Source organism: Phytophthora infestans, genomic scaffold (genome assembly GCF_000142945.1).
Source record: "Phytophthora infestans T30-4 supercont1.22 genomic scaffold, whole genome shotgun sequence".
NCBI classification, from domain to species: domain Eukaryota; phylum Oomycota; class Peronosporomycetes; order Peronosporales; family Peronosporaceae; genus Phytophthora; species Phytophthora infestans.
In genome coordinates, this window is record NW_003303737.1 from 1,683,083 (window position 1) to 1,709,913 (window position 26,831).

Here is a 26,831-nt window from a genome sequence, read left to right on the forward strand (position 1 = left end):
AGATGACGGATCGGAACAGAAGCTGAAACGATTTGAACGGGGAGCGACGATGCTGACTCGGGCTAAAGTGTAAGACCGCAAGAAAGATCCGAGATCTGGCTGTCGTGAGATTCGAGGATCGAGTGAGTGAGTGGGAGATCTAGGTGATCTAGGCTCGATTTTGAATATCGTCAGGATCCAAGTGTACCCATAATCCAGATACATTCCTGATCGGGGTTATTCCATGATCGGCCACAATACAATGATTCCGCCACGTATCGGGGGGACCGATGTGATGGCAACCGTGTGACAGAGCCCCGTCACACAAGGTGAGGAAAATCCAGCAGATGACGAATCATCCTGGGATTCCTCCGTTAGTCGGTGTCTGGACGCTGTTGGGAAGTCGGATCCATATTTTCTCTCAGATTTTGCTGATCGCTGTCGAGGAGTTAAACCACATCTTACTTCCAAACGAGAATTGTACCAAGTATTCGTGAGGTTGCATTCACGACTCCAGCATGCCATCTGACAACACCTCGATATACACTTAAGCACCCCTGCGTTCGTTGTGCTAAAGTCATTAGCAAGTTGCTGCAACTCTTTGCCTCGGCAAGGCTGAAAACCTCGTACAGACGAGCTCTTCGGTAGTAATCCCTGCTCATGGAAGACCCTCCGACAAGAATAAAATATCGGTTCCGAAGTCTTGTAGTATGCAACCTTAAGATAAGACTACCTCTCACCCTCCCTCTGAATATGAAATACAAAATTACCAAATGAACTGCTCTGAGGTGCTATACTATAGAGAGCCACCATTGTGCAGCATGTCCAAAGTAGGCAAGCAAGCACACTTGCTACTTGTACCCTCCCCCCCCTGCTTGCTAAAGTAAGTGAAAACTCATTGGCTTTTTAATTTTTTAGTTGACCCCAATTCCTCAACCTTTAGCTATCCTCACAGTTGTGCTCAGACCGAAGCAAAAGAAGAAGTGTGTGTGTGTGTGTGGAGGGGGGGGGGCTAGTCCGCACCATGCTACCTCTCTTCATCTACCTGTGTGTGCCTCGATTACAGAGGGGTTCCTCCACCAATCACCGGTCAGAGGACCGTAGACTATATAGAAACCTCAATAGGCATATATACTTATGTTAAAATGTCTCACCCGGTACTATCCAGCCCATACGGGGATAGCCTGTTGCATCCTCCTGGTGCTGGCTTCAGGGCCGGGCTCAACACTCCCACTGAGTGTCGTCAGTAGTCTTTAGGTCATTGACCCCAATCAGTTCTCTCAGCTTAATGAACTGTCTTGTAGGTAGAGCTTTAGTCAGAATGCCATGTCGCTAGTCGAGCAGTACTGAATCTTTAGCCCTCCCTCCCCTCTTCCACGAGGTCTCCTGTAAACAAGTATCGAATTTTGTGATTTCCAGGATTCTTTACTGTACTTATGACCGCCTTACCGTCATACCATACGTGTACTGCCTTTTCCTGCGGGAACCCCATCTCCCTTTACACATACGAAAGCCTCTCGTTTTTCTTTACTCCTTCGATAAGTACGATGAGTTCTGCCTCTGCAGTAGAAATAGACACTGAGCCTTGCTTACTGCTACACCATGATACACTGCTGCCTGCCATGGAGATTACATACCCTGTAACTGATTTACGTTCTTTGGGCTGACACGCGAAGCTTGCATCTGTGTACACCTAAAACGTCACCGTTCTCGAAGTTCCATCGAGAAGTAGACCGTACGTTGACGTCTCTTTCAAGTATTTCAGCACTTTCCTAGCTGCGTGTCATCGTCTTTCTTTCCCTATTCCGACGGACTTCCATCTTCAGTATATAATGGCTGCCACCCAGATCTTTCATCCTAAATCTTTCGGATAGATCTGCCGTCAACTGGTTGATCAGTCCCATGGCGGGATACATATTTGTTAGGTCATCCTCATAGACCGCCACAATGATCCAATGCTCTCTTACGTTTTGGACATAGATGCAGTACTTCTTATTGCATCGGACAAAACCAAGTCCTGTGAAAAATCGGTGGAGGACATTGTACCAGATCTTTGGTGCTTGCTTAAGCCCATAGATACTCTTCTTACGCTCACAAACTAGCCCTTCACGACCTGCTTGTTTATACCTTGGAGGCTGGTGCATATACACCTTTTGCTTTCCGTCCATATACCCATTGGGAAAGGCCCTGTGCACACCCATCTGATAGATATGGCAATCCAATATGATTCCTATTGCCAACACGAGTCGAAGCGACTCAAATCGAGCTACCGGTGCATACATTTTATCGCACTCTAACCCATTTCCTGATGGTTTCCTTGCGCAACCAATCGAGCTTTAGTACGACATCTGCACTGTACTTCACCGCAAGCTCCCAGTGACATGACAGTGCATGTGCCCTGGTGGTAATCTAGTGAGCTTCCACGTTCCGTTTTCCTGTAAAGACGGATACTCCGAATCAAGTGGTGGATGCCACTGTTTCCTTTGCGGTCATGTTAGCGCTTCCCTAACACTTTGAGGAGCTAATATCCTAATGACAATGCTATCGACCGCAATGACCTTGTCAATGTGCGCTTAAGAACATATGCAGTCTTCAAAATATCACCGGGCTTTTACTTCTCAGTTGAGGTCATACTTCCCTTGTACCACTTCTAGATGTTCTCTTACCAGATCTGCTCTTAGCTCCCACCTCTACCGACTACGGCTCTTGACTCCCACTGTCTCCTGCAACGGGTGCTCGCTGCTATCTCCGTGAAACACTTGTGGTGCTTTTCCTTTGCTCCGTGGAGCTGTAACTAGCAAATATATATCATCATTCTCCGCAGCGGTTAGCTTACCGGGCTTTGTACCGAATGACCGTGTGATGATGTTTGCACAGTTTTCTGTGTCAAACGTAACCGTTTTGGCTACTATGTATTTGTTATTGTATACGTCTAGAAGACGATACCCCTTTGTATCCTTAGAGCTCACAAGAAACTTGTAATTTATAGCTCGAGCTGACAGCTTTTTATCCTTTCGGACAGCTTCTGGCAGGTATGCAAAGCACACACAGCCCCAAACCTGTACAATTTTTGCATCGGGACTCACACCTTTTACTAACTCGTAGGGTGTCTTATTTTTCAGCCTGCTCATAGCGTGCAATTCTGCACATATGCCTTGTACTTTAGTGCCTCAGGCCACCACTTCACCGGCAGGTTTGCATCTCTGAGTGCGCACCGCACATTGGCCATTTTCGTCAGATGATTTCTCCCAGCCGCTCCGTTTTCTTCTGGCGTATATGGATTTGACGTCTGAAACGTCATCCCCTGCTCCGTGCAAAATTATTTTAGGGCCGTATTCACCAATTCAGTACCACCGTATGATCGAATCCTCCGAATTGTGAACTTTCCTTCCAGTTCAAGTGGTAGAAACAACTCTTTCACCTCGAGTTGCACCTCCTTTTTTTGCGAAGGACATAAGTCCAACGCCATAATGTCTGATCATTAAGATGCTGAGAAAGAATCTTATTGATCCGATAGTACCATACACACCAAGCGTCCGCATTGGTCCGTTCGTATCCATGTAGATCGTGCTTATTGGTTGACTGTCTCTGGCTCCAGCCATATTCCCATAACTCATTCTGCGCATCTTCATTTCAGTGCACGCATGACAGAAGAAATGGTGCTTTACTCAGTACCGCCCTACTGAAATTGGACACTCCTAAGATCAGATTCCTGCTCATGACCTCAATAAGCTTTTCTTTGCTCAGATGACCCAATTTAATGTGTCATTCTTTCAACGTGGTTTCCACTTGTGTATTTCCTAAGACATGCAGCGCCTTTACTGACTTGCCTTTTTCTGCCGAGCAGTTAATTTGCCTGTCACTTAGTGTGCGACCCACGCACCATTCAATGCAACAGCCGCCAGCTGGTACCGCCATTGGACAAATTTGTACCCTCCTCTGGCTCTCTACTATCTGGCATCTACTTTTGCTTCATCCATAACTCGCTGAGTATGTTAACCATTGCATTTGGTACCAGTGTCATGTTATCAGAACGAAATGGTTTGATTCCTTCAGGACCCAAAAACTTGAGCTGAACTGAGCCAACATGTATTACTGAGTTTAGTCTCTTCTCCAAATGTGAAACTAAACTCCTTGCTTGCCTGATTGCGCACAAGCAGCGATGCGTCCGCCGTTAGACCGTAACCACAGCCCGAGTATAGCACCCAATCAGAACGTGTTATGTTAGCCACGTCTCTTTGCATCAGCCCTGAGTACATATTTCTTACCGTATATCCAGAAGCTTCCGTCACCTTCGTAGTATGCGAAAGAGCAGTTCCCTTCACGAAATTCTCGTAGTCATCCTCATCGTCGCTCATGCCGCTTTAACGACAATGATGATGGTGGGGTGGGAGATACCGAAGGCGATGTCATCAGCTCATCCGTATCCATTTTGGCTTGTTCCGCCGTCAGTGTCGAACCGCCGCTTGATTGTGTGGCGTTCACCGCCACGACAATATTCGGCTTACTAATCGGCTGTAGTAAGGTCACATCGGCTGGGATCTGTTCTCGCTTAGCCTTGGCCTTCTTCTTCCCCTTCTTTTCCTCCTTCACATGAGCGACTCCCACTGAGTTGGATGGGGCATCGACACTCTTTCCTTTCACAAAGATCGAGCTACGCATTAATCCTTGGCTTCGATCCTTTGCTCTTTTGGGACAGTTGGCCTTGTAGTGAGATTCACTATCCCGATTGAACCGACCATCACAGTAGTAGCACTCGCCTCTTTCTTCTTGGGCTCGTCTACCTGCGCCTTGCACTTGTCCAACGGATTGTTGGATGCCGCATAGCTCACTGGAACCGTCTGGGCTAGCAAAGCGTCAATTTGACCCCGGCTCCTATCCATGAAAACATTGCGTAGCAACGCTTCGACCTTATTCAGGTGGAAACCCTCGCTGCTGTAATCCAATGGAATCCCCAGTATTGGGTTGGGAACAGTGACAGGAACTTCACGGCCGCATCCTGATTTGGTATCACCGTCACACCCTGCAGGTTCTGCCGTGACTGCCGAATAATACGATTCCATGTCTTCTTCACACGAACAATGAGTTCTCCCACCAAAGCAAAGTCCATCGCCAGTGCCTCAATAAACTCAGTAATCAGTGCAACCATGCCGTGAGCCCGGAGGATTGGACTGCTCATAGTGAGCATCAAGTCGCTTCCCTGCAACCGGCAAGTCCTCGTCGCTAAACGAAACTCTTAGTGATTCCAAATACCCTCGGGGTATAGTCTGACTTAGCAAGCTACGGACATAGCTGTCCTGATGACTAAGGACCACCATTTGCCAGTCATAGAATCGCTTCTTTTCTGGGTCCTCGTCAAACTCCATTGGACCGGTTACCTCGCAACTGGTCACCAGTAAATCCTCGTACTTAGGCGCTGGGTTTTCCTGACCTTTTAGCATCGCCTCGCGCGCTTGTACCGCACTCTTTAGACTCAAGTGGCCGATGATTAAGTCTTTACATACACCGAACTGCCGCACTCTTTTGGAAAAACGAGCCTATTCAGCATATTGCTTTCACTGTTGCTAGTCATTCCTGGCTTGCCTTAGTGACCTTTATTTGAAATGTTTAAGTAAATAAAACCTTATTGGTCTACTAATTTCTTAATTCACCCCTATTCCTCAACCTATTGCTATTCTTACAGCTGTGCTCAGAACAAAGCAAAAGAAGAAGTGGGAAGCTACTCCTCACCACCTCCACCAATCACCGGTCCGAGTACCGTAGACTACATAGATATGCATATACACTTATGTTAATATGTCTCACTCGGTACTATCCAGCCCATACGGGGATTGCCTGTCGCATCCCCCTGGTGCTGGCTTCACTGCCGGGCTCAACACTGCTTTGCTCGTTTCGCAGCTTTGTCTGTATCGTACTAAATAAACCCCTGTATACTTCTATCCGATACGCACGTTAATCTGCTCGAATAAGCAGCTTTGCATCCACTTGAGGTGCTCCTTAATATCCGGAGAATCAAGCGCTACATCATCATTCTTTTCTTCGCCTCCTCTATCCTCGCAATCACCCGTCGACTTACCACTCGCGGGAACGTCCTCCATTTCGATTTTGTAGAAATCTTTATCAGTGGGGTCGTCGTTCACGCTTTCATCTGGTGAATCCAGCAGCTCTTCCATCGACATCGGATCGGACGCATGTAAGCGTGACAACATTTTAGTTAGCTCGTCGATTACGGAGTCCTCCTCCTCTGGCTCAATGTATTCACAAGCATAGTAATCGAGTAGACCAGTGTGTTTCTAGAACTTAACAAGTATCGGAAATATCATGGAATTACAGCAGTCGATGCTCCATACCAGCGCTTGGCGAACGTCAACCTTGTATAACTTGGTCGCTATCGACATATCATCGCTGGGTCGGCTTCAAGCTGACCAAGATCGTACTGGATATGACGACGCCGGTAACGCTGCTTGAACACAGCAATTTTTCAGCGTCAAGAGACTGCTGCTTACTAGTAGTACTTGGCGGTAGGAACACCACTTCGACATTTGTAATTGTATCAGCGTCATAGCCTCCGTGAGCGCTTGCATTGTCGATGATCAACAAACACTTGCAGTGCTGTGTCCTGAGCTTTGTGTCGACATCTTTGAACCACTTGGCAAAAATCTCCCGTGACATCCATGCCTTGGCGCTGTTGGTGTAATTCAGATTCTCCTCAGTATCCTTTTTAAACCCGCGAGTTTTTTTTGACTTGCCAATAAATAAAGGTGGTATTAATAGCCGTCTGCGTTGCACGTATATGCTATTGCCATCCGTGTTTTGTCCTTCGTTTTGGCGGACATGTGCTTTCTGGCGAGGGTTCGGTCACGGACGGTCAGGTCAGGGGCATACTGTACCCGGTATTGAGAAAAACAAACCCGTTTCGTCATGTTAAAAATGTTTCTCTTCGGTAAATGTACCATCTCGAAGGCGGAACCACCCAGATAAAAATAAAAAGGCACGTATTGCTGCACCCATCTGAGGGAATCAGAGACGACCCATCGTGCCCATTTGTGACCACCCGTACCCATCTGACACCCATCCACGACCACTTGGTGCCCATCTGAGCCCATCAGGTTGTTGATGAGTTGTCGAGATATACGTGTGTAATCTGTATTTTCGGAAGTGAACCTGCCTGCAATAAAGGATGGTCCTCTCTCTGTCAGCCCACATTACCACATCGCCACACATTGTCATTATGATTGCTACCGAGTATATTAGCGTTTGGGTCACAAGTAAGACTGTCGGAATTTCAAGCAGGCGCACCCATCCAGCATTGAACAAAGGTTCGCATGACATTAAAATCTTCTCAAAGCAATTTTTACGTGCACATACTAAGGTATCGGTAGCGCAGGTGCTGGAGGTTTGTTTTGTCGACGAACCCAGGCGAGTCCGCGCCGCTAAAAATTTCGAAGGTGGTCAGAATATAGATGCCGCAGTTGTAGCTGTCGGTCTGGACGCCGAGCGTGCTTGTGTACGGTTGGACACGGCCAGTGCGCGACTGCAAAGATGGAACCATTGACTTGATCACTTGTGTAGCAGCACGAAGCCCCACCTTGTAGCTTAAATCCATCGGGTCGTAGTAGAATAGTTTATGCTCTGTGAAGTCGACCATGATCGAGCTCCAGTGGTTGCCGTTGCAGTTGACCGGGATCATCGCGCGCTCCATGGACGCACCTAAGAAGAGCGCTTCGAGACCGTCGCGATCCACCACGACGTCACTGCCTAGATTCACGCTGACCAAGTTTGCATTTCCTAGGATCCTCGTTGGATCTGAGCCGAAAAGTTTGGTCATCAACGTGGTCATGGTGTCTTCGCGTCGTGCACCATAAAGGAAAAAATCTTGTACTTGGATGAATTAGTGCCGTGCGTCGCGTTGATTAGCATCACTTCAAAAAAGCGGTAAAACATCTCACGCATGCGCTTGGTCTGAAGAACAATACATGTTGCCACTTTCTAAACACAACCGAGAACAAGAGGTGCGTTAATTTAGACCACCATATTATTCACAGACGAGCGCCATCATACCTTATCTCCGCGGTTATCCACGAAGATGCGTCCTATGTTACCGGGCTCCTCTCTGAACTCTGTCAGCCATGTCTTCAGCCGCACCTTGCTCGTCGTCCCTGCAGTTTCTCTCTCTTTCAGCTTGCGGACGAGATTATGCACGTCACGAATCTCCACACTGTTGTCCGCATTCTCGAGGATGTACTCGAGGATCCGTTTCTTTTTAGCCCCTGCCTTGCTAAGAATGTCAACCGTATCCACCACACGAGTTGAAGGAGCAGTGCGCACGGACGCGTACTGCTGATGGGTCATCCGGTCGAGCCTGTGGTTGTGCGCTAGCTTTGCAGTTGTCACGCACAGGGCAAATTTGGGGTCGTCGGACTTGTTGTTAATCACACGGACGCATGCGTTGATCTGGCATACATACAGATGCATTAGTTGATTTCGGGCACGCGTTACCCATCTGTGCCAATCAACACCCAAATGAAACCCATCGGAGCCCATCTGAGCCCATCTAGCCACTTACCTGCGCTCTGCACTTCGTTGCGCGTGACTCCTGTCGCGCACGTTTGCCCTTGCCCCGAGACTTGAGCGTGCCAGCGTGCGTACAAACCAGCGTCTTGTTACACATACCCCACTCTAGCGGGATCAGAGGCGCTCGTGAGTTCGCCTTCTTTATCTTCTTGTTGCGCTCCTCGACCTTGTTGTTCGTCCGGACGCGAAAACTCTAACATACTCAACATTAATACTCTCCATTTTTATTAAACAACACACTTGATGTACCTGGTACGTTTGCGCGCTGTACTCGTTCAAATAGGCATGGAACGACTACCATGAGTTAAACTGCGTGCGCTGGAGAGGGTGCGGCTCTTCAGATAGACCAGACAGGAGATTCACGTGGTTGCTGCTGTCACTGAGCGTGTCCACTTGGCTGGAGGTTCCAGACGATGCCGAGCGCGAGGCCTCAGACGGCGCAGTCCAGTCGTCTTCGTTACTGTCGTCGCTCTCGTCACTCGCAGCAGCATGCTGCCGGCGCTTCTGAGCCGATCGCGGGCGTACGTCCATTTTCCCGCCCAGAATTTCGAATGGCTAGGGGGAAGGGGGTACTCGATTCAAAGGGACACGATTCAAACGAGGGGTGTACGATTCAAACGGTATATGGCACAGGTATACGACGTATACTACGCTACGGATGAGGTAAAGTTTGTGGTAAGAAAGGCCAATCAAAATTCATATCTCCAGATGGGTGCACGATTCACTCCCAAATAAAATGTCGGCTCCCAGGTTTATAATAATTTGGAAGGCCTTAAAGACCTTATGTTGGTTAGGGTTGCACCTGTGCAAAACCTTTCTTTACAGATGATGATAATACGAACAAGCAGACCAAATCTACAAAAACTATTGCTGCAGCGGCCTTAAACCGAGACTTGAACTTCTTAAATCGTGACATTGCAGCTGCGTGTCGACATTATTTATAACAGGCTCACTTGATATCACAGCACTGAATTGGTGAAAAAAATATTGTGTTCAGAAAAGTTAGACTCAATACATTGACGCGGGATATCCACTGTAGCAGGCTAAAAGTACTGTACCATGTTTATCACGACGTGCTCTGGCTGCTCGTCATTTCGCTTTTAGTCGTATGCTGCGATCGACCTGTAGCGAATACAGGCAGGTGGGCGTTTCGACTGGCCTTCAATCCGGGCAGGAGTACGCTCAGAATACAAACGAAATCAGACTCGGCGTCAGCCACGCACGGCCATAGCAGATCACCATGGTGGGCGTCGCGATGAACTTTTACGACGACCAAGGGCGCCAGGACCTGACGCCTACGGAGGGAAACCGCACGTACGCCATCATTGTGTGCATATTCGCGTCACTAGGTGGTATCTTCTTCGGCTACGATCAGGGTGTGACGGGTGGTGTGTTGGTCATGGAGTCGTTCCTCAATGACTTCTGCGTCGGCTGGCACGGGCAAACGATGACGGACTGCACGAGAGCCACCGCGGAGCTGCCGCAGCGCTGGGTGGACTATACATTGTGGTACAACATGACGTATAACATCGGCTGCATGGTTGGTGCCATCATCGGTGGGTGGATCGCAGACAAGTTCGGCCGCCGCCTCACCATATTTCAAGCCGGCTCGCTCTTCTGTCTCGGCACGTCGTGGCTCGCCTTTTGCCCCAGTCAGGCACACGGCTCGTTACTCATCGCGCGATTTATTCAAGGAATGGGCGTCGGCAACTCTTCATTTTCACTGCCGCTGTTCGGAGCGGAGATGGCCCCCAAGGAGCTGCGAGGCTTCCTCTCGGGCTTTATGCAGATGACAGTCGTCACAGGACTGCTCTGTGCTAATATTGTCAACCAGATCATTGAGAACCATGAGCGCGGCTGGAGAATCACCAATGGGGTGGCCATGGCAGCGCCAATCGTCGTCATGCTCGGCATCTTCTTCGTACCGGAGAGTCCACGCTGGACATATCTGCACAAGGGCAAGGATGCAGCTTCCGCGGTGCTGAAACAACTTAGGCAGACACGGAAAATTGGGCGGGAGCTACGAGCCATCGGTGCACAGATTGCGAGAGAAGGACAACCAGGAGGATACAAGGAACTTATGGAGCCATCGGTGCTTAAACGCGTGATCATCGCCATGCTGCTTCAGGTACTGCAACAGGCCACAGGTATCAATCCCGTCTTCACCTACGGCGGTCTTATTTTCAAGGATGTCGTGGGTGATGGTATCTTGTCGGTGCTGATCCTGTCGATCGTGAACTTTGTCAGCACCATCCCAGCCATGCGGTGGGTAGACTTGTATGGCCGTCGGCAGTTGCTGTTGATTGGTGCTGTGGGCATGGTAGTTGGACACTTGGTGTCTGCTATTCTTTTCACGCTTGGTTGTGATGGCAACACCGAGAGTGCTGGCTGTACCAAGACCTCAGGGTACGCTATTATCGTAGCCACGTCGTTCTTCGTTTTCAACTTCGCTATCTCGTGGGGGCCGGTCTGCTGGATCTACCCAGCCGAGATCTTCCCACTTAACGTGCGATCTATAGCCGTTTCGCTCTCCACAATGGCCAACTGGCTCATGGGCGTCGTCATGACCTGGGTGGTCAAACTTTTCCCGTCTTTGAACATCAACGGCGTGTTCTTTTTGTTCGCTGGTACTTGTGTTGTTAGCGGCGTGTTCGTGTACTACATGTGTCCGGAGACCACTGGTATTCTTCTCGAAGACATCGAATCCTTGTTCAACGGTAGCGCGCGTCACAAGAATTCGCCGAAGGAAGTGCAGGAGACGCCGTTCCAGTCCATGCAGAGCTACCGCGTACCGGTATGAGCGAGTTTGTCATTAATTATCTAAGCTGACGGTGCTGTTGGATCATCCCGTATAAGCTTTCAGTGTATTATTAAAGTACTACAGTATTATTACATGTACAAATAAATACAATGACTACTTGAACGTTATAATGTACATGTAGTACTTGTGATTGAGCAAGGAAGTTCAAGTACCATGTACTACGACGTAGTAAATAGCATCAAAAAGTTTAACGTACAGTAGTACATGTAGTATTAGCTCAAAATGAACGCCAGTGCCATTGGTCGGGGCGGTGAAGAGTACTCTTGCTCGTCCACAACACGGATTGCAGTTGCTAAAAGTGCAGGGGAGCGTTCATAGAAAATGGCGCTTCTTATTCTAGATCCGGCGGTGGTTTCCTCGGTCACGTCACCGCCATAATCCGAATTGAGGAGTGCTTGGACGCACTGAAGACTGGGGATCACGGCCAGCAGCCCGCCAACAGCATCCACGTCGACACTAACAAACAGTAATTCACTAACGTCCAACGGAGCCGCAGTGTGGAAACGATAAGTGCAATCATACGCGACCTCTCTAGCCAAGAGTCGAGCAGCAAATTGCTTATTGTGCCGGGTGACAGGGAAGAGCTCATCGAGGTCTGCCGGCTGGTACCGGACGTACAGACGGCCGTTTGCTACAACGATTCTGCTGTCATTGCCACCTTGAATCTCGATCGATTGCAACTTGAACATCAATGGGGTCGAACTGTTCTGATGTCGCGCAATGAAGTGCTCGGATTGCGACGGATAGAGCTGCAATCGCTCTAAGGTATGTTCTGCTGATCGAATCTCGTCGGAATCCAATTCCGCCAGGCTGGGAGTAGGTGATGCTGCTCCTCGGTCTATTGATACCCAACGCTCGTGGAGTCGGATCAAACCTTCGTACACGACCTGGGTAGCTACTCGCACTCCATCAAAACCAACGCATGGATATCGATGCAGCAGGATCTGGCGCAGCTCTAGTAATCGCTGCACCTCGTTTACCTCGCCTTGCAGACGCTGCACATCTCGATCCAGTTGGTCTTCGTATTCGCGGTACTTTTGGCGGTAAAATTTGCCGCGCTCGCTATTATTCATGCGTGGTAGCTTGTACTTCGAAATGATGCGCATTCTGCGACCCCTGCCTCGACCGCCGCGCATGAGCACCGCCTTGTCCTCTGACCGCGCTGGGCTGGATGCGCTTGCCGGCATCTCTGCTTTTAGGAAAGACGCCATGGCGATCGTTCGCTGAGAACTTGGGAAATGAAGCAACAGACGCTACTGCCATTCCTCAAATGCGACGGAGCAGTGCCGTTAACTATTTATTCCGGCGAGGAGGAATTTACGCGGGAAACCGCCACGGCGACTTTCTAAAATAGATTATTTTGTAGTGATCGTTCTCATTGCGCGTTGCTTTGTCGGAGACGCACTTGACTTGCACTCGACCTCAGGTCCTGTCCAGTAAATACTCTGAGTACGAAGGGCTCTGATGCAGGGTAAGACTTGCGATATTGCTTCGTACGGCAGTGGTGAGCTTTTTTTTCAAATACTACAACCCGTACTAATAGTATCGGACACCAGTAGGGGCACTTTAACTTGGCTTAATAGGATCGGACACTTACATTTACTTACCCTTAAAGTTTAAAAGGGCTTCATCATGTACATGTATTACTACGTAGTAATACATTAACAAGTTCGTAATGACCACGCCGTTTCGTGAAAAAGCATGAATCTGAGAAGAACTTCTTCTCGCCCGCCCACGAATCCTTGATCGTGTAGCAGTTTCACTTGACGTTACTCGTCGGAGGCTTTCCCACACAAGGTCCACACGAATCCTTGATCGTGTAGCAGTTTCACTTGACGTTACTCGTCGGAGGCTTTCCCACACAAGGTCCAACTGTTGCAGGCTGATGAATACACGTGTACATCTAATAGATGATCTATCGATATATTTACTACATTCGGCACCTAGCATTTTTTTTTAACCCAAGGCCTTTATAACTTGGAGCTGCCTGTGCTTATTGCAAATTGTATTTGGTTTTTCTTCAACGGCACGGATTCTTGCTTTCGTGCACTACAAAGCTTGCCGCCGCACTGCCATATCAGGGCCTGAAATTTAGGAACGAATGCGCTACCGGCTCGGAGAAACGAGAGCTACGAACAGTTCGTGCTTTTCCTTTATCTCACACCAAGAAAGCTGATACATCCGCCACGTTATTTCGCGAGCGGCTCGCCTCATAACGAGGAGAGGCCCCCTCCCGCTGACACAGGCACAGTGCTCTTGCCACGCTTTCATCGATGCAACGACGCGCGCGCCTTGTGCGCGTACTTGGTCTCAGTATGAAGTGCAGGGATCGGGGTACCAGTAACCATTTTGCGGTGTTTCGTGCACTGTGTTCGACTGCCCCAACTGCAGTGTACCTCGCCGACGATAAGTCCATTTCGTTGTCTATTCGTGTGTCTCTTTTGTGGATTCCTTCTCTGTACTCTAACTCGATCTTCTTTACGGTACACCCAAAAAGGAGTCAGTCGAGGTGCTTTTCGAGAAAAAAAAACTCCACGAAATTCCAAAATTCAATATTTCAATCATACGCGTCGTGTACCGCAGTCATACGACACGGCGCTCGCTCTGCCGGAAGAGAGGGAAGGAGTCAGAGTCTTAGACGTCCTGCAGGTCAGCCGGCCCACTACGCGCCTCCCCCCGCTGAGAGACACCCAGCTCCAGGCACAGGTAGCAAGCGATCGACCATGGCGCAGCGCGGGGACAAGGGCGAAAAGAGTGGCTTCTTCCGCAAAATGTACTCGTCCATCGGCAGCTCGTCACGGCAACTGGCATCCAACCGCCACGAGAAGGCGCAACGCAGCGACAGCACGAGTAGCGGGACCAGCAGTGGATACAACCAGAGCAGCCCTAGCGACGGTGCTACCACGGGAAGCGGCCACAGCGGAGGAGGCGGCGGCCTTCAGAACTTCGTCAAACACCACAGCTTTAACGGCCACATGCCATTCTCGCGCGATGACCCACGTGCTACCGCTAGTGATCCGCACCAGAGTCTTCTGTCGAAACGCCCGAGCCTCATTGTGCCCTTTTCTAACCAGCAGCTGAGCAACGGCGCGGCCGCAAGCCCGACCGAAGGTGTCCAGAGCTACTTGGACGATTTCCAGGCGCCCATCTCCAAGTCGGGCGTGCTCATTAAACAGGCCAACCACTTCAAGACGTGGAAGAAGCGTCTCATGGTGCTTAAAGGACACTCGCTCTTCTACTATGTGTCCGGCACGGTAAGACTGCGAATGAATGAAGCAAAAAGGGGGAGGATACCTGTCGACACTGACTTTACTTTTTTTATACTGCTTGCTATGCCGTACAGTCGGGTGAGGATTCGTATCCGCGTGGCGTCATCCCACTTCAGGGGGTACGAATTACTCCAATCGACTCTGCTCGGTTCAAGCGTCAGAATTGCTTTGAGATCTGCCATCCGGTGCGTTTCAAGCGGGATTTCACGCGGGGTTGTATCAGTCTGGAGTGTTGACAACACTGTTGCTCGTGATTTCTGCAGGGATACCGTCCTATCTACCTGATGGCTAAGAGCGAGGCAGATCTGAGCGTCTGGATGAGCAGTTTGACATCAGCCGCAATGCCCACGACGGCAGACCGCAAAATGCTACTGGTGACTGAACCACTGGAAACGCTGTTTAATACGCCTGCGCTGGAGGATGCCGTACCGTACAAACGTACCTTTTACTTTCGCCAGAAAGTGGCGTTTTGCATGCCCCGAAAGGAGGATTCAGGGTACACAGCGGTGGAGCTCTTTGATTTGAACGAGAAGCGATTGACGACACTGTGCGACCTGAACAGCTACTGCGATTCCTTTCCGATGATCCTAGATGACCCGCAGCTTTTCGTCGAACTACTGCATGTCGTGGGTTGCTACATTTTCCGACCCTTCCCTCGACTGCAATCGACGTCGCCTGGCAATATCTTTGTGGAAGAACCCAGCGCCGAAGAAGTGGGTATGCTAGAGAACCCGATGGACAAATATTCGGAATACACGACGGAGGAGCAGCAGTGGGGACTACTCTCAGCTTGTTACGATCTACTGTTGAAGGCCATTGAGCATATTGACAAATTAGAGAAGCACGTGCGCAAGGAGTTTTTCCCTTTGAGGTTTATCGCGCAGCTCGTGAATCTATTCAAGACGCCGTCGTTCAAGGAGCGACAGGTGCTGAAGGGAGTGCTTCATCGACTGTACTATAAACTCACGCAGCGGCGGTCGGCCATTCGCAAGGAAATTGCCAATACGTTCTACGAGTATATTTATGAGACGTCGAACCACTACGGCGTGGCGGAGCTGCTCGAGATCCTGGGCAGTATCGTTAATGGCTTCGCGTGTCCGATCAAGCAAGAGCACGTGGTGCTGCTGGAGAAGGCGCTGATCCCACTGCACTCTACGCCAGCCTTCATCTCGTATCACCAACAGCTCGCATACTGCATGATTCAGTATGTGTCCAAGGACCACACGCTTTTCACTCCGATCGTCCGGGGCTTGATAAAGTTCTGGCCGGTGGGTAACTCATTCAAGGAGGTCATCTTTATCGTCGAGTTTGAGGAAATGCTGGAGCATGTGCTAGCAGAGTCGGATTTCGACTTGATCTCGCCCAAATTGGCGCGGAGACTAGGCCAGTGCATGGTCAGCGACCAGTTCCAGGTAGCAGAGCGTGCTATTTCGTGCTGGAGCTCCCCGTCGTGCTTGCGCATCATGAACGAGTACGAGAAGCTGGGCCAAGGCATGTTCGACGTGATCAAGCCATTCTTGCAACGAGCGGTAACAGGGCACTGGAATACGCTGATCCAGCAGAAGGCACAGGAAACGTACACCATGTACTACAACATGGGGTACGACAGTGACGACGTCGCAACGACATCGTCAGCACTTGCCTCGGACGGAAAAGTACTGGACGGTAGTGCGAAGACGGAGGAGTCGGATCCTGATGAGGAGGCGAACAATTCTAGTGAGGCGAACTTGTCGATGGCTGTCCGGCTGTCGGCGTCAAACGTAGTAGAGTCATTAGATGTGGTGCTGTCGGACGAAGAGGACGACGATGAAAAGCAGGACGCGTCCTAGAGCTTGGTGTGGGTCTGTGTGATGGATGGATGATGCATTGCAATAGAGAAAGCCAGGTCAGCTAGGCAACGCACGCCACACCAACCTCAGCCGAGAAAGAACTCTCGACGCGCTCCCGTTCGACCGGTAGCAGCTACGGTATACACAAGAAGAAAAGCAAGAGAAAATCAAAACAGGTAAATGGATGGAAGATGAAGAATAGGCAGCGACACAAAACGGAGTAAGCACCGAAGAAGCGGCGGATGAAGGCGCGACGAAGACAATTTGGGCGGGGTGGATGGATGAGTGCCAAGTTTTGGCTATTATTTGAAAGTATACAGATAACAAAGTGTGCGTCAGCGTCAGAAGGAAACGATGGGGGGGGGGGCAGGCAAAAAGGGCGAGGAGGGCGAAACGACGTCGCCTTCGACTCCTCACTTTGCCACCAGTCACGTCAACTAAAACAACTCATTTGTCAACCATTTTTCGGTCTCTTTTAGTTTATGGATATCAATAGTCGCGCCAGTCTCCCTTATTGGCTCTTGCTAGAGATACCGAAAAAAAACACGAAACAGCAGATCGTGTTTTTTATCTTGGCCGTGCTTTGCCAAAGAGGGCTGCACTCTAACAACATCACGTCTCTAAAAAAAGAGAAATCTGCAGAACTCACAGCAACACCTTCACAGTACAACACCGTAGCAGCAGATACCACAGCACCGCGATAAAACAGAACACGAAATCATTTTCATTATTACCGAGACGAAGCAACGGCTACAGCACTCAAAACAACAGCGCATACACTTACGGCTACACCACTCACAGCAGCCACGCAATAAAAAAACGTATACCAACAGAATGGTCTTCTTTAGGAATGCACAGAGCAAATTCTGCGAATTCAGTTAATGTAGATCTCAACGAGCGTTACTGTACAGGTTGAGCAAGTAAATGCAGACATTTTAGTGAAACAAAAGCAAAAGGAAGCATTCATGAATGGAGTACGATGAAAAGTTTAAGTCGCAATTCAATACGAGATTCCACACTCAGCATTATCGCTTTTCCTCAACGTAGCCCAAGCACAGGCTCAGGAAACGCAGTCGCAGATACGGGACCAGCTTGTACAATCCCTTGTGCCATGGCATACCAGTTAAACTTAGCTCAAGAACAATGAGGCACCACAATCCACAGTTGTCGTTGTCCTGCTGAAAGCACGATGTGTAGTTGTCGTACGTCAGCTCGGTATTTACAGGCAACAGAGGCTCCACCACTTCCTTGATGCTTGCTTTAATTTTTGCGTAGTTCATATCCTCTTGTAGTGGATCAAAGAGTATGCAGACCCGATTCCCCACGTCAATGAAGAAGGCTACCCAGTGTGCTCCATCGTAGTTTAGCGCCCCAATCAACTTGCTCTTGGTGGGTGTGAATGCCTTATAAGCATTTGCGACTATTCTCTTTCGGTCGGGTTCCTTCGGCTCGCGAAAGGAGGGACTCACCACACCGACGTCAGTGTACTTCTCAGCCAACACTTTCATCGTTGTTATCATGGCTGTCGTGCTGAGCCATTGGTTTCGTCGAAAGCTGAGCAAACGGTATCCATCGATAGCCACTTTTCCAACGGAGAATAAACGAAGGGGTAACTCCTTAATTTGCTGTAGAATGTAGTCCTGCGAAACGTATTATGATAAAAATTACTGACGTCAGCACGTATCCAATCTCGCATAACTTCTCGTAGCAGTAACCGTGTGCAATAAGTCAACGTACCCTTCTCTCCTGAAGTGGCTCCCAAAACATGACAGGAACCTCTTCAACAGCGGTAGCCTTCCCTTTTACATCCTCAATCCATTCTAGTGTATGTTCAACATCCTCAATCTGATTTTTTGCGTCTCCATATCGCTCTAGGAACATAAGTTGTTCTCGGGTGACGTCTCCGTATTCCTCCCACACCGCCACGTACTTCTCGACGTTCGTTAGCGGCAGGATTGACAACGCGTGTGTTATTTTATCCGCAGGTAATCGGTGAGTCACATCGTCAATTGTTAACCGCTGTCTGTCCTCGAGAAATCGAATCGTGGCATTGCCCTTTACTTCGCATACCGGTAAATCCAACAAAGATAGTTTCTCCGATACCGCGTTGTAGCAATAATTTCCAGACAGTAGACAGTCGAGCATTATGGGAGTCACTGCCGGCTTGCTTTTTTGGTCCTTGCACAATTTTGCCAGGGTGCGCACGCCAATCTTTCGCTGAATACGCGTTATTTTAGTCTGGGCCTTTCTTGACAGTTTTTTGTTTTGCACTGGCTTCGTGAAAGCGTACTTACGTTTTCCGAGCTTTCCGTTCGATTGCTCTTTCATTTTTGAGCCGGAGCTTGACGTTGCGGGTTTTGCTTCATCGTGTTCTCTTTCAGCATCTGGCGAGTTTGGAGCGACAGTTATTCCGACGAAATCCTCCAATGTTCCAGTTCGAACGGCGTCCCGGAAAAGTGTAAGCCATTGCATGCCCGTACTAAACGTGGGTGTTGGCTGGAGCGCTAGTAGCGCCACGACTTCTTCACCCAGTATCTTTGCATTTGAAAACTTGACAGATTTTGGCAGCGAGGTCGAACTAGGGAATTGCTTCTTGTCGTGGTTCTTAGCCATCACGCTGTGGTACTCGAATTTCCCCCGCAAGACTGGTCCATTCGTAATGTCATTCGCTGGATGGGATCGCAACCATCGGGGGCAAATAAGAGAGAGTGGTGGAAGAATGCTCTCGTTCCCGTTGAACTTCCTGTAGTACATTGCGTGATGACACGGGAGCAGAAGCGTTTGGGCAAACGCGCAGTCGCACTTGTAGCTCTATAAAAGCAACAGCAGGGTAGTCGTTAGTACAGTTGTCGCTCGTTTTACATTTAGGTATCCCGATCTGTACACACTTAGCAATCTCTGAAAATCAAAGAATTATATAGTTTTACCTGTAAATCGAGATCGTAGCTTTTTCCAGAGCGGCGACTCTGCATGATCACTCGGTTGTCGTGATGTGTGAAGGCGTAATCAGCGTCACCCGACGATGCGTACATGAATTCAGATTTCATAAGATCGAAAGCGAACGAGCTTATAACGACGCCAAGATGAGCCAGCTCCTGATGCTCGTCCATTGGAGGTCTTGACCCTGCATTATTGTACTCCTCCACGTATTCGTCTTCGGCCCATTCTTGTATCATTATAAGCGCGGAGACCAACTCATCAATCCCGTAGTCCGATCTGATCAACTGTTTGAGCTTTCCCCACTTTGATTCAAGCCGATTGTTGGTGTTGTTTCGAAGGTGGGGTATGTTACCACGCTTATATCGGACCCACTGCTCTTGCATGTTATCCCAGTTGTTAATGAACAATTTCCACAGCCTGTGTTGCGTGTCTCCTCCAAGTAGGTCCAGAAGGAAAGCTCTCTGGTTATCGTACTCGCTGGTACTCGCGGCGTCTATCAATTGAGCCATAGACGTCTCAATTATAGCCTTTGTCTCCGTAGCTCCGACAACTAACTTCCCCACTTGCTTAGCGAACCACTGCTGCACGTATAACTGACAAAGTAGTTGACGAGTTCCCTCGAAAACCTCAGCTAGAACCTCCTTCTCGTGGAAAGCTTTATCTGTCATCGGCACTTTCACGTTTTTGTAGCCGGGATTGTTCTTTCTGAATGTATGGAGAACCAGACGGAGATTTTCTTTGGTTTCCCGTTCAACCAATGCGTGTTGAGCGTACTGACCCTACGCAAACATCAAATAGGTTCGTTAACTGTCGAAATGATTCCATATAAACATTACTAGTGTACCTTTCCAAAACAGTCATGCACAACAAAGCTGAAAAGCTTGTATGCGTTCGTGTTTGTGTCGTGAGTTGTATCTACCATTACAACTTCAGGAAAAGCTTCGAAAAGTCTTTTCATCCCAGACGATTGAAAGACCACCGCTACAGCCACCTCTCTGGTGGTGTCCACGAATATCTTTGCCGTGTTCCCCTCGTCCTGCTTCGTAAACTCACGTAGCACGCTTTCGGTTCTTTCAACGTCTGTAGTTGACCCCTTTGCTGCATGTTTAAGATCCTGCAGCATGTTATGCACATCTTTGAGCTTCGTTTTCTTCCCTATATGTAAATAAAATCACACACAAAAATATTAAGTAATTTGTGGAATTAGTCAGCCTCTACGTAGATAACCTGTCTGTTTGCGGATCCAAGCAAGAATTCCTTTAGGCGAGGAACCGGCAGCGCGCATGTCAGAAACTGTGGCGAGTAGCGCGGGATCTTGAATTGTTCGATTGGCTACGTAATAGTCCCATAGCGTGCTACTCAGGTTGTGGTTGTGAGTCCAGAACTGCAAACGTAAATGTAGTGTCGTGTTCCCATACTCGATAACAGAGCGTGTACCTTCGCGGTACAACCTGTGTAGCGCACCGATCTGTGGACTCGGATTCCTTTGCCGCGTGGTCGTTGCTTGTGTCCGTGCGTACACACTAGCGTTTTGAAGTAATGCTTCCATGCAATTGGAAAGTGTCGAATACCGTCATTCATCTGCATATTCCTTTTTTTCACGGTCTATGACGATCGAATAATAAAACACTGGTTGGTCCGGGCACTAAACGATTTAAGTCCGTCATGAAATTGTTTCCAAGAGCTCCACCTCGAAGGGAAGCCGTTCAAAACACCGTCGCTGCAGTTGCCGTAGTTTTCCGGTATATCCAAATTGACGTCATCTAAATTCTCGCAATGTTTGCTATCAGGTATCCCGAAGTGCGCGCTTTCACGTATCCCGAACTGTGCTTCATCGGGTTTCTCGAATTGTGAGTCTTTAGATTTCTCAAATTGGGCCCGATCTGGGGCTTCCAGCACCGTATTATCCGTCAGATACTTCAGTTCGCTTCCAAGTAGCGGCAATTGTGTGGCGACAAAAGGTACGGGCGAGCCCTCGTCTGATGACGAGCCACTCAGCTCGAAAAACTGTCGCGCTGCAGCTACATCATCAACTGGCGAACGACATGATTTTTGTAGCCGCGTTTCTTCATCTTCTTCCACCACCTCATTCTCGGAGAAACGTCCTTGTCGACAAACGCGCTGGCTAATGCGATTCGTATGACGTTGCGGTGGTGCCGTAGCCCGCTCCCTTGGCATCATTTTCGAGGGCCCGTGCTTTGCTGCGTACTCCGCACGCATTTGCTGTACCTGAGCCTTCACGGCCTCTTCGTTCAGAACTTCCTCCACTAGCTTTATCGCAGCAGATTGCGTCGCTTGCCGGAGCGGTTGAGAATTTGGCAGCTCTCTGGTTCTCTCGAGGTTCTCGCGGCTAGCGCGAAGGTTTAATAGACGATCTCGACCTTGGAGAAGGATGTGACCCCGCTCCACCTGCCCATCGGGATCTTCTTCGCGTTCACTCTGCCGTATAGCCCCGGCACGTCACACGTCAGTATAGGCAGTCTAACAAACGGAACAAGTTTCCGTACCATTTACTCTTCCCCACGCGAATCCTTCTTACAAATGAATGGCACTCAAATTTTTATAAATTCGATTTCTTTGAATATTTGAAATACATGTCTCAGATCGAATTACCGATCCCACATTTCGGCATACCGGAAAACACACTTAGAGTCTACATTTTTACGAATTTTTCCTCCCTTATTTCTGCCTATCGCACATCGAAATCTGACCTCCTGAATGCTGTTGCTACTGCTTCTATTGCTGCAGTCGGTGGCCCTAGCGCTGGAAAGGCCTGTGGCTGATGTCACATCTCGTAAGCTGCTGACAGATCGTTCTTGGTTCAGTCAAGTGGCGAAAGTTTCTCGTCGAGCCTCCGACGATGCCATGGCGTGCGCAGCCGTGAGCGACCCGCTGCGTCCAGGATTGACAGTTAGGGGCTACGAATTGGTGGAGCGTTCGGGGCTATTAGGCGTGTGTAAGCATCAGCAAACGCATCATACCCAGTGGCCCATGCAGTCTCGAGACAAGATGGAGATCGTGCACTGGACCATGTCGCGAAGTGAAGGAGACACATTGCACATCCCCTCAGCGCCTGTATGCCCTCTACCAGGCGCTGCTTCGGCTTCTCAGCGGTTCCCCGTTCCACCGCTGCCCCCACCGCAGTCTACAGACTCTCTTTCAGGCTTTGAGGACCGAAGAAACAGTCCTGAAGGCGCCATGCTCGAGTATCAATACGTGACGGAGGAGGCGGAACGGATATATGTGAACTCGCGCTATCGCCTCAAAAAAAGATTCGACGCGGGATCTCATGGGGAAGTATGGAGAGCAGTAAGGAGATATGGAGATAGAGAAGAGTATTTTGTTCTCAAGAGGCTGTTCCTCGAGTTAGGAGAGAGCATGGCGCAGATGGGGCAGCGTGAAGCCCATTTTGGAGCGTTGCTGCATGGTGAGCGCCATGTCACGCGGTTCGTGGAGTATTTCTTCCGACCAGCTAAACTGGCGAGGAGTAAGGAAGACCCCTTGCACCCCCGAATGACGCCCGAGCTCTGGCTCATTTTCTATGATGAAGGAAAGTCTCTACGGCAGTATCTGTACGAGAAGCTGGAGGTTGTAAATGGTGCAGATGGACACAGTGATGGCAGCGCTGGCGTTGTGCTGCAACCATCGCGTTTCTGGGAGAAACTCCGCACCGATTCCAGAGGTGAAAACGTCCTGAGAGAGATTATGCGTCAACTGCTTCAAGGCGTAGCAGCTCTGCATGCACGTGGCATCACACATCGCGACATCAAACCATCGAACATCCTGGTTTCAATTCCACCTTCATCAACCTCTGCAGTGCCACCAATTCCGCTTGTGAAGTTAGCAGACTTTGGCTCTGCTGTGGACGACTACACGTTGAATAACTTATATGCAGCTGGTGGTGAATCGCCCGAGTTTGCCGGACCCTCTCAAGCTGAAGAAACTCGGGAGTACCAGCCTCCAGAAGTCCTGTTTAGCGATAGCGGCCAGCCGTACGATTACACAGCCCCCGAGGCTTATGATCTCTGGTCTGTAGGCGTCGTTTTCTTGGAGATAGTTTTGGGTTCTCCGCAAGTGTTTTTGATCTCACCTCGCGAAAGAGCAAAACTCGACGTGATTCTGGATGCTCAGCAACGACACCAGCGACACAATGGACGTGGAAGGCACAGCAGCAGGGAGGATACAGAGTCCAGGTGGCGAACGAAGGCCTACTTGCTGCATGTTCTTACTCGAGAATTCTGCATCTTCCAGGCAGGCTCACGACAACTACGCTCGTTATGGGACAAATATGCGCTTGTGAGTGAGAGCTGCCACTTTGGACGGTTCAATCAAACTGTTGTCGAGCGAGATCCGCTAAAGCGGGGACTAGAGGACTTGTGGGGACTAGACTTAATATGGCGTCTGCTTCAATGGCATCCGTCGGAGCGTATCACAGCCAAGAGAGCTCTACAGCACGCATTCTTTCAAGGAGCATACGTTTGCAAGGAGTCTGGTCGCCGATTCGCGACGAAGCAGGAGCTATTGCTACACGAAAGCTACCTCGAGGCACAAAGAGCAAGAGAAAGCATGTTCGCTTCTGTGGTTCGTGCCAGGTACGAGCTTCCAGACCACTTCGCCTGTCCGAAGTGTGGCCGTGTGTTTTCCACCGCTCAGAGTTGCGAACAACACGTTCATGCACGTCGACACGATACAGACTCGAGCTTCTGCAAGTTTGAGGCCTCTCATATTTCTGGTGCGATCCGGACCGAAGCAGGACCTTTGTACATGCAATACCCACAACATCCTGCAGTGGGTATTGCAATGTTTCAAGGTCGGAAGAAGTACATGGAGGACTTCGTTTTGGTTCTCACGGAACAGCAACTAAATCAAAGATGCGAAACTCGACGAGACGGCACCGAGACTCTTGGATTTGACCTCTACGCCGTAGTGGATGGGCATCTAGGCTCTGCAGCGGCTGCTTTCGTTGTGGAGAATCTGCCTCGTGTATTATGTCGACACTTTGCGGTAATTTCCAAGACAAATGATGATTCGATGGGTGAGGCCGCGAACACATCTGCCGAGCGTGAGCTGGCCGAAAAGTTTGCGCTGCGTCAGACGTTCCTGGAACTACATGAATGCTTCCTCCACTCCCTCGATGAACATGCGAGCGATGACAAACTGGAATCGACAAATACTGGCAAATCCGCAAACAGCACAACATCAGTTGGCGAGTATTTCTCGGGGTGCACTTTGACCGTGGCGCTACACTGTCGACGGGAGCATCGGGTCGTCAGTGCCAATGTAGGCGACTCTCGTGCGTTAGCTTGGTTACCTCGTATGTCGGAGCAACCAAATGACAAACGTCGAGAGGCAAAACCAGGTGAAATTTTGCCTCTGAGTATGGATCATTGTCCGAATGACTCTGGCGAGCGCTCGCGAATCGAATCAAGTGGGGGATTCGTGAATTTTTCTGGTCTCTGGCGAGTGGTTGGGCAGCTCGCTGTTTCTCGCAGCCTGGGTGATCGGCATTTGCGGAAATTCGTGACAGCAGAGCCATCAGTCTTCCATGCGCAGCTTGGCAAGTCCTCTTCTGGTGGACTTTTGGTGATCGCTAGTGACGGATTGTGGGAAACTATGACCAATGACGACGTCGTGCGGTTTCTCGCCGAAAAGAGTTCACGTGGAACAGCGGGAGGCGGCGACAGACACTCTTTGGATGATATAGCGGCCAACATGCTTACAGAGGGATATGTTCGCGGAAGTCTAGATAATATGGCGGTCGTGCTCGTTGCGCTGTCGTAGGGGAAGTTAGAGATTGTCGAAGCCAAAGAAAAACGGAGATTTAATCGGGCTGATTCTATCCCGTCGTTTCTGCCAGACTGAACGTAGTATTTCTAAAGAAAAGAAAAATTAGACGTTTCTCGTGGCTTCACCAAAGCGCTGAGCCTGCTGGCCGTACTGGAAGAGAACCTTGATAACTCGGTCAATGGAAGGCACGAGCACATCGGCATCTTCCGCCAGATCATCAAGCGAGGAGGCACCTCCTAGCACGCCGATGGACAGACCGCAACCTGCGTTCTTACCCAGTAGCATGTCCGTGGACGTGTCGCCTACCATGATGGTATTGTGCGGTTCCACGCTGAGTTGTTGGCAGATAGTCCAGATTTGCTCACCTGCTGGCTTGGCGGGCAGTCCGTCGTCCCCACAGGCCAGAGCGTCCACCATGTCAGAGACACCCAGGTGCTCGAGCGTGTCGATCGTGGGCTGGCGGTCGTCTGTGGTGCAGACGGCGATCTTCATCTCCATCTTCTTGATTGTGCGGAAGAGCGCGGGGATGTTGGCGAGCGGGCGGCTGGTGAGTACGGGGTCAGGCATACTCCAGCACTTCTTAATGACCTCGTCGGCCTGGGACTGGTTCATGCCTTCAGCTACCACTACGCGGACCGCGAGCTTGTAGAGCTCGCCCATGGGCGTGCAACACAGCGCACCCTTGGACTTAATAGAGCGGCTAATCCAATCGTAACCCATGGCGGCAAAGAGTTTTTCCCGCACGGGAAGGCTGGTGGTCATCTCGACCTTCCAGGCTTGGGACTCAATCCAGCCCCCCCACATGAGCGTGAAGTCGATGAGCGTGCCGTCCTTATCGAAGACCACAAGCCCAGGGCTGCAACGCGGGCCTCGTGTGGCCTCAGATCGGGCAATTGTTGCGGCGCTCTCGGCTGCCGTGCTTTTACGACGCTGAATCAAGATCGGAGTGGAGGAGGCAGTTGCTGGAGGAGCGGACGGCACTAGGCCATGCATTTGGCGGGCCTTGCCGACCGAGGGCATGGCGGGGCGGAGACGACGCAGTGCCAAGCTCATGATGGTTTATCGGGTTGGTGCACGGAGGGAGGAAGGAGGAATGGCAGGCCGCAATGCAACGGACGAGCTATGCAGATCATGTAGCAGTTGACGTTGTCGCCAGCTATTTTGGTGCGCGATTGACAAATTATCTTGGTTTCAGTAAGCCAAATGTCAGAAAAATATCCTTTCGAAAGGCATTGTGATTAGGTCAATTCGAAGCTCAATCTTTGACCATCCATAGAGATTCCGTAAATGTGCGACATGCAACATGGGTTTATACTCAGTATTATAGTATAATAATATAAAAATTTCCAGTACATGTATAATGTATACATGTACTGGGAATTTTTATACCTTTAGGTACGGAGTCTATAATGGACAGATTATTTCCACGGTACTGCGTACCGGTAACCCGGTTGGTGTGGCTCACATGGAATGTAAGCTGAATGTTGAGCAAATGTTTGCTGCCGGGTTGCAGTATCTAACACTAACGTGCTCGTCGTGAGCTCTCACAATACAGCGCATTTTCTCTTTAGACTTGTTGGTCATGTCTAAACGTGGGGTCGACACTCCGTCTGGTGACACGCTATCGCCTGC

The 26,831-nt window shown here is 49.7% G+C and overlaps 6 protein-coding genes across 6 annotated transcripts; 3 read left to right on the plus strand and 3 right to left on the minus strand.

Annotated features, from left to right (window-relative positions):
- Nucleotides 1–9,793: 9,793 nt before the first annotated feature.
- On the plus strand, nt 9,794–11,353 carry PITG_11748 (Major Facilitator Superfamily (MFS); the record flags this gene model as incomplete). Its single annotated transcript, XM_002901214.1, has 1 exon — nt 9,794–11,353. One exon carries the CDS (start codon nt 9,794–9,796, stop codon nt 11,351–11,353), a length of 1,560 nt encoding a protein of 519 aa, XP_002901260.1.
- A 238-nt stretch (nt 11,354–11,591) lies between these two features.
- PITG_11749 (uncharacterized protein) lies at nt 11,592–12,635 on the minus strand (the record flags this gene model as incomplete). The annotated part of the gene is made up of 2 exons (XM_002901215.1): nt 11,592–11,636; nt 11,776–12,635. 2 exons carry the CDS (start codon nt 12,478–12,480, stop codon nt 11,592–11,594), a joined length of 750 nt encoding a protein of 249 aa, XP_002901261.1.
- Nucleotides 12,636–13,980: 1,345 nt separating this feature from the next.
- On the plus strand, nt 13,981–16,472 carry PITG_11750 (serine/threonine protein phosphatase 2A 59 kDa regulatory subunit B' gamma, putative; the record flags this gene model as incomplete). The annotated part of the gene is made up of 3 exons (XM_002901216.1): nt 13,981–14,628; nt 14,718–14,828; nt 14,907–16,472. The coding sequence occupies 3 exons, from the start codon at nt 14,098–14,100 to the stop codon at nt 16,470–16,472; spliced, it is 2,208 nt and encodes a 735-aa protein (XP_002901262.1).
- A 1,025-nt stretch (nt 16,473–17,497) lies between these two features.
- PITG_11751 (uncharacterized protein) lies at nt 17,498–17,980 on the minus strand (the record flags this gene model as incomplete). Its single annotated transcript, XM_002901217.1, has 2 exons — nt 17,498–17,719; nt 17,786–17,980. 2 exons carry the CDS (start codon nt 17,978–17,980, stop codon nt 17,498–17,500), a joined length of 417 nt encoding a protein of 138 aa, XP_002901263.1.
- A 4,150-nt stretch (nt 17,981–22,130) lies between these two features.
- Nucleotides 22,131–25,193, plus strand: PITG_11752 (protein phosphatase 1L-like protein; the record flags this gene model as incomplete). The annotated part of the gene is made up of 1 exon (XM_002901218.1): nt 22,131–25,193. The coding sequence occupies one exon, from the start codon at nt 22,131–22,133 to the stop codon at nt 25,191–25,193; it is 3,063 nt and encodes a 1,020-aa protein (XP_002901264.1).
- A 108-nt stretch (nt 25,194–25,301) lies between these two features.
- PITG_11753 (uncharacterized protein) lies at nt 25,302–26,252 on the minus strand (the record flags this gene model as incomplete). Its single annotated transcript, XM_002901219.1, has 3 exons — nt 25,302–25,530; nt 25,755–25,767; nt 25,871–26,252. The coding sequence occupies 3 exons, from the start codon at nt 26,250–26,252 to the stop codon at nt 25,302–25,304; spliced, it is 624 nt and encodes a 207-aa protein (XP_002901265.1).
- Between the last annotated feature and the right edge of the window lie 579 nt (nt 26,253–26,831).